At 42.7% G+C, this 7493-nt stretch overlaps 1 protein-coding gene across 6 annotated transcripts in view; it reads left to right on the top strand.

Moving 5' to 3' along the window:
* Positions 1–4448, top strand: part of slc38a3a (solute carrier family 38 member 3a) — a 36049-nt gene extending 31601 nt beyond the window's left edge. For all 6 annotated transcript variants that reach the window (XM_017450001.3, XM_017450003.3, XM_017449999.3 and 3 more), the window contains 7 exons: positions 102–269; positions 1477–1556; positions 2268–2368; positions 3127–3251; positions 3472–3616; positions 3739–3842; positions 3997–4448. In XM_017450001.3, the coding sequence (XP_017305490.1) occupies positions 102–269; positions 1477–1556; positions 2268–2368; positions 3127–3251; positions 3472–3616; positions 3739–3842; positions 3997–4101 (828 nt within the window). In that variant the 3' untranslated portion in view covers positions 4102–4448. The remainder of the gene's footprint in view (positions 1–101; positions 270–1476; positions 1557–2267; positions 2369–3126; positions 3252–3471; positions 3617–3738; positions 3843–3996) is intronic.
* Positions 4449–7493: the final 3045 nt, after the last annotated feature.

Below are 7493 nucleotides of genomic sequence, written 5' to 3'. Positions count from 1 at the left end.
GGCTCCTACGTTCCGTGCCACACTGACATTTGCAAAAGATGGATGGATGGATGGATGGATGAATAAACTCGAATCACTCCCGTTCCTCTCTCCTCTTGCAGGTGATTTATAAGAAGTTCCAGGTGCCGTGTCCCTTCACCGACTTCTCCTTCACCAATCGGACGGCGGCGCTAAACATCAGTGGCGTGTTGATTGAGCACAACGGGGTCAGCATGACCCCTGAGGACGACCCGTCATGTACCCCTCGCATGTTCAACCTCAACATCCAGGTCTCTCTCTCACACACACACACACACACACACACACACACATAAACACACACACAGCTGCAGAATCTTAGATATCCTTGATAAGGTTGCTTTCACAAATGTTTTTTTTGTTTAAAAAAGTATTTTCTTGTCTCTTCTTGACCTTTTTTTTTTTTTTTTTTACCTCGTGACCAATCAGGTCACACGTTTGGGGAAAGAAAAAAACACTTTGAGGACAATGTGCTAATAAAAAATGATGTTTGGAAAATATTTAATTGCCAACGGAACCGAAAATAACAACGGTTGTGACAACGGGTGTACGTCGCACAAGCAGCTCAAATTCTGTTGATTTTCTGCCTCCAAAACTACAGCGAAGACAGACAACCTCTTCATCACCAGAGTTACACCAAACCCTGTTTCATAATAATACATCTGACCTAGAACGTGAGCTGGGCTATTTATCCAAAACCAGTTAGGACTGGTGAGAGCGTTGTTATGGTTCCAGTGTTTACATCACATGAGCTGCTTCTTTTTTTTTCTTCATATCAACACAAAAGCCGCCCCAAGGAGCGATTAATCTTTTTTTAAAAAGTGTCTCTGAAAGCATAAGGGACCCTCGTGGGATTCTGTGTAGACCTGGGCGTTCTGGGAGTTTTTGGGAACGTCACCATCCTGTGGTTTTAAAGTTCACTGTTAATCAGTGAAGCTATATTCTACAGAGAAGACATTTACATCCTTCTCTCCTTCATTCGTCCATTCCTTCTGTCGCTCTCTTAGAAACAAGGGAGCGAGGAACGTCTCCCTCGGCCTGTCGCTTTCTCCGAGTTCACAGAGTTCAAAGGATGAATTATTCAATCTTATTTAACCTTTAGACCCGCGTTGAGTATCACACAGATCTACACGGGGTTCAGGCATGCATGTTCTTCTATTACTGATGTATACGAGTGTGTGTGTGTGTGTGTGTGTGTGTGTGTGTGTGTGTTGTTCCACATGCCAGTATTAGCATCCCAATGGGATGTTCTGTGAGAATCCGTAGCCCAGGGCACGGGACTGGCATCTCAAATCGGCCCACAATTAGTCGCCTGAACAATTATCCCTCTGTGAAGTGCCTCGTCTGTAATGCTTTATAAAGTGGTGGGCTGTTAGTTAAGGAGTTTGTAGTGGAAGCCTCGGTAACCATGGTGACGTGTCATTCATTTTCGTTTGTGTGTGTGTGTGTGTTCTCCAGACAGCCTACACCATTCCCATCCTGGCGTTTGCGTTTGTGTGCCACCCGGAGGTGCTGCCGATTTACACCGAACTGCGCAAGTAAGTGCCCGAGGAAAGCTCTGGGACCCGAGGTCAGCCCCCGCGTCACGCTTCCGCGATGTGACGTGAATACGTCTGTAGTTACATTTAATGTTGCGGAACGTCCGTGAAACAAGTTAGTTCCTGTTCTCGCTTGCGTTATAGCGGCTATAAACGCCCGTTCCCTCACCAGCCTCTCTCTTTTCTCTCTCTTTTCTCTCTCTCTCTCTCTCTCTCTCTCTCTCGAAGTTAACAAGAATCGCAGCTTGTCACGTTACTGCGAAAGGTTATCCGACAATTCCACGTCTGAGCGTCTCAAAGCACTGGCACTAGAGACTCCTTCCATACGCAAACATCCTAATAAACATCTCTTTACGGAAAATCTCACATGGCGCGTCTTTTCTTTAATCGGTTTGTGTGGAGCGTCTGCCCTACAAGTCCCTGTGAACCAGCTGTTACTATAGCAACGGTTCAGAACCGTATTAGAGCGAGCACATGAATATAAACCTGAACTACTGTCAGAGCTGCTGTTACAGAGAATGAATCAACACCTTCTGAGCAGTCAGAATTATTCTCATTTCAGAGTAGCGGAGCGTTGTTTTATTTACCGTCGATGACGTGGGCTGCTGAAGATCAGTCAGGGAACATCAAGGCTTAACGTATTACCTGACATTTTGAAAGAGAGACAGTGTGCGTGTGTGTGTGTGTCATCCCCTTATTCTGTGATTTCAGCCCCACCAAGAAAAAGATGCAGCACGTGTCCAACATCTCCATCACTGTCATGTATGTCATGTACTTCCTGGCTGCGCTGTTCGGATATCTGACCTTCTACGGTGAGGAACACACGCAGCGGCTCTGTTCCATCATATCTCCTTTAAGTTTCTTTATTTCCTTTCTTTCTTTAAAAGTGGGAAACGCTTAATGCGACGTGGCAAAGGTTCAAAGAATTGCATGAGATTTTGCACCAGGAGGAACAGTTCAGAGTTTTAAAAAAAAATTTTTTGCTTCTTTCTGGTATAGAACGTTATTTTTGATCATGTTCTACAGATTTTCCAGGGTATTTGTACTAGTATTTTTTTTTTTAAACATCTGCACAAATGCACCTTTAATTAATTAAGCACCTGTATAATGATAATTAAATTTAAGGCCAGTGATACCAAACTAGGTTCTAAAGAAGATATGAGACGGAGCCGCCCCAGTTTTGTCCATGTTTGTAGATAACGGTGTCTTACAGAGTTTGAAACATTGAACAACTTCACAGAGACACCGCTGTGTGATTTTACACGCTTTAAACTGGGCTGCTAGCTAAATTAGCCTTGCAGATCCAAGAGGAAAATGTACAGTAAGCAGCAAGAAAAGTCAAATTAGTTATAAGGATTCATATGCAAGCAGTTCGGAGTGGATTTTTCCTTTTAAAATGGGAATCGTGGTATCACTGCTCCATCTAGTGGTCAGAATTGAACATGACACTATTTACTTCTACATTCTATTACTATGTAGGATACATAGCGGGTGTATCACTTGAGGATTCCTGCTCATCCTGTAATCTGTGTGTGTGTGTGTGTATGTGTGTGTGTGTGTCTGTGAGTAGATAAGGTGGAGGCTGAGCTGTTGCACACCTACAGCAAGATCGACCCTTACGACACGCTGATCCTGTGTGTGCGCGTGGCTGTACTGACCGCCGTCACACTCACTGTACCCATCGTACTGTTCCCTGTGAGTCAGCAATCACACACACACACACACACAGACAATGATACTGGACGATACTTGTTATGACACAAATTTAATGACTACTGTTATAACAGGTCATGCCATAACTTCTAAAGTCATTGATGATGGAATTCATGGCATGTTAGGAGAAATTATGACGTGGCCTTGTGGCGCAGAGTGTTTACCTGTGCGCCTTTTAACTTCAAATTTGCGTGTCGCTCAGGTGAGGCGAGCCATCCAGCAGCTCTTCTTCCCCAACAAGACGTTCTGGTGGCCGAGACACATCGCCATCGCCATCCTCCTCCTCACCATCATCAACCTGCTCGTCATCTTCGCCCCCAACATCCTCGGCATCTTCGGGGTCATAGGTCAGTCAGGCCACTTAAATCGAGACACAGATACACTGCGTTTTTAGATAGCACTATTAAAAAATGTGTACGTGTGTGTGTGTGTGTGTGCATGTGTGTGTGCATGTGTTTGTGCCGTACAGGTGCCACGTCCGCTCCATGTCTCATCTTCATCTTCCCGGCCGTGTTCTACATCCGCATCGTTCCCAAAGAGGAGGAGCCCATGCGCTCAGCACCCAAAATCCTGGTGAGAATTCACTCACACAGCTCACACAGCTGCTGATCAAATACATCTGGAGTAAAAATTATAATGTAAATTAGACTCTAAGAAGTGATTCGTAGTTTCAGATTTCTCTCTCTCTCTCTCTCTCTCTCTCTCTCTCTATCTATCTATCTCTCAGGCTGCATGTTTCGCTGGAGTGGGTGTCCTGTTTATGATAATGAGCCTGAGCTTCATCATCATCGATTGGACATCAGGCAGCACCAAATCCAACAGTGGTCATTAGGCCACACCCACATTTCTTTTTCTTTTTTTTTTTAACAGTTGTTGTGGGTGTGTGTGTGCGTGATGTAATCATCTGCCAGGGCCTGTAGTATGTGTGTGTGTGTGTGTGTGTGTGTGCGCATGTTTGTGAGAGAGAGCTCTCAGTGGACCGTCAACATCAGTACAGCAACGATCACTGATCCAAATTACTGTGTGTTTGTGTTCGTGTCCTTCTGTCAGGCAAAATAACCCTGGATGATGATGATGATGATGATGATGATATGTGGACTCACGAAAATCCTGCTAAATAATATTCTTGCTTGTTGTTCCCCCTAAAACTGACCCTTAACATGAATTTAAATGAAGCCAGTCCAGTTTCCTATGTTGGCCTGATTGTGACCTCTGACCCCTTTGACCTTTGACCCCAGGCACAGGAAGACCTGGGGCCATCAAAGCAAGGGTACTTATTCAGGTTGATAAGGATTTCCCTGATGGGAGGGCTGCTTGTTTTTGGATAGTGTAGGTGCCTGTCTCCTCCATCCCTCCCTCTCTCTCTCTCTCTCTCTCTCTCTCTCTCTCTCTCGATGTGGCAATAATCTCTAGCTTAGAAACACTGGAGAGAGAGGTCATTGCCATGACAGCGCCAGGGTCACCAAATCTATCTCTCTCTCTCTCTCTCTCTCTCTCTCTCTCTCTCTCTGCCTCAGACAGTAGCTGTCGTGGCGTATATCGCAGAGCACATTAACCCTGACACAATATGCAAACTGTAAATAACGTGCGTCCGCCATTTTGTTTTTATATGTATGGATTTATATGTGGTTCGTCGTTTCTATAATCACGGAGTATATGACTAAATATAAAGCTATATGTGCTAGTGATACATTAAAAAATCTGCCCATAAGCACATCATCCCTGGAATTTAATGGAATCTAGATTATGAGGAAAGGGGCACGTGGAAAAACTGAGGTCTACTGTAGAGCACAAATAGAAGACACAGATTTATTTATTTCTTTTTAATCCTGAGATTAAATGTAAAGTTGGGGCAGTACTGTTCACAGGAAGTACAAAGGAGACGGAAAGATCAAATGAAAAAACAAAACGTGTTGACATGCTAAAGGTGCAGGGGGGAGAGGGAGGGGGGGGATGGGGAGTGGATGTGGGGGGGGGGGGGGGGGGCAGGTATACAGTAGAAAAACATTCCATGATGGATGAGTCGAGAGAAATAACCTCTCTGCTGCAACCTCATGAACTCGTGATGCCATCGTGGAGATTTGACGTGTGTTGTTGTGTCTTATACCACAGCGCTCTTATATTCTGGATTCTGATTGTATTAACGCGCTCGTTCTCTCTTAATACGTTATCGTTTCTATAGCGACAGCTCCTTCACGGGGATTGAAAAACGCGTGTAATCGTTTATGCGGTGGAGTTTTGTGTAAATCTAACATGTACGGAAGGAGTCTCCAGTGTCGGCGCTTTGTAAAGCTGTACCTTTTTAAGTTTTCCGACTTCTTCAGGACAGATGAGTTTACTCTGCGTGGTGTATGTGTTTTTTTTATTTTATTTTATTTTTTATTAGAGGCTGGTGAGGGAACAACTTTTTGCACAAGGTGTAAATCTAAACGGATAAAAATGTTTTATAAGTGAAAAATTGTAGTCGTCAGCAGGTTGCTGTGGTGTGAGAGGAATAAAACACTTTTGTACAGGCTGTTAGAGGAAAATAATCGGCTTCAACTACGGTTAACTCCGCTTCTTGACACCGACTGGTTGTTGATTATTTTGCTGCAACCGCACGACATGGAGTGGTTTATTCCGTACGTAACGGAGACACGTTATACAGACCACGCAAACACCACTTAATCAGGGTTTAAGGGGCGGGGCATGTAGAGAAGGATGGGCGTGTTTCAAATTAGCATATTCTTCGATTCTGAGTTGATTTGGTTTGGTTCCTTTTGTTGTTGTTGTTGTGTAATGACATTTTTGAGGGTTTTCCAAAAGGTTTTGGATGCAGCTACGACATATTAATATGATATTTCTGAATCGAACAGACGGGATGCGACTTTAAAATAACCGTTGTACACTTTTGGACATAATCCTTATTTACTTCTCTTCAGGTTGTAGCAACAAGAACTACCAGAGGGTGTTTAACAATTCGAATGAAAGCGAATTGTTTAATCGCAGGGTTGGGAGGGTTATTAAACACTTCCTGAATAAAAATGTCATCAGTAACGTAATCCAAGTATCACAGTGTGAAAGTAACGTCATCTGATCACAGTTGGATCACTTCAAGGTCACGTGTGTGAATAAAGTCAAGAGAAAAGCAATATGATCTAAAATCCTTTTATTCAGAGCTGAAAAACACGTTTGGATTTGTTTGAATAAAGTAAATACACTTGTTGCTCATGTGAGTCCGGACCGGCGAGAGAGAGGAACACGACTATAATCATGCAGCTGTATATACTGTGTCATGTCAGAAGATTCATTTCTTTGGTTTTACTTCTTTTTTTTTAATTGTAATCCTGATAGCATTCCCTTTGTTTTTACAAAATGTACCTGTAATGTAATCTGATGACGTTGTTTTCTGACGTAACTGTAACGTATTACAGTTACCTTTTTTTTTTTTTTTTTAAATCCTGATTACGTAACGCCGTTACATGTACTCTGTTACTCCCCGAGCCTGTTTAATCGTTAGCATGATCATCGGATAACAACTGAACACAGTAGCTTTAGCACTTTCTGCTACAAAGCACAATTTAGAGCCATTAAAACACTTAACCTACTGTAGAGACCAACTATATAATGAAATATCTAATAATATATATTTTATAGGCAGAATTCTACAGCCTTTATACTACTAAAGGTTTATAAGAAATGTTTCGTGTGTGTGTGTATGTGTGTGTGTGTGTGTGTGTGTGTGTGTGTCTTGGATATATAGCCTATGTGCAGTGCTGAAGGTGTAGTATAACTCAGTACATTTGAGACGTGTGTGTTTACACCCGTGGTACTTTTTCACTAGTCGATGTAGTCGTGTTCGGTGATTAGACGATTAGATCGTTAGATGGATCGAAGTCTTAACGTCTCTTTGTGTCCCGTGTCACTGGTTTTAATATCCAAGCTGCTGGTGTGTGTGTGTGTGTGTGTGTGTGTGTGTGTGTAGCACATAGTCTCACACTGCAAAAAAAAGACATCTCAACAAGTGAAAATATCTCGAATAAGCAATATGTAATGTATGTAATATATGATTATGTAACATTTCACATTAAATCAAATATACGGCAATTAAACCTATTCCTAGACATTATTTTTCTTCTAATTTCATGCTTCCAAATTTTTCTTATTCTATTGGCAGATCATTTTGATCATGAATGCTTGAAAAGAGAAATCACTCGGCCGGTAGAACAACACTGTTCCACACTT

Source organism: Ictalurus punctatus, chromosome 21, assembly GCF_001660625.3.
Source record: "Ictalurus punctatus breed USDA103 chromosome 21, Coco_2.0, whole genome shotgun sequence".
In the NCBI taxonomy this organism is placed as follows: Eukaryota; Metazoa; Chordata; class Actinopteri; order Siluriformes; family Ictaluridae; genus Ictalurus; species Ictalurus punctatus.
This window is presented reverse-complemented; position numbering and strand designations above follow the sequence as displayed.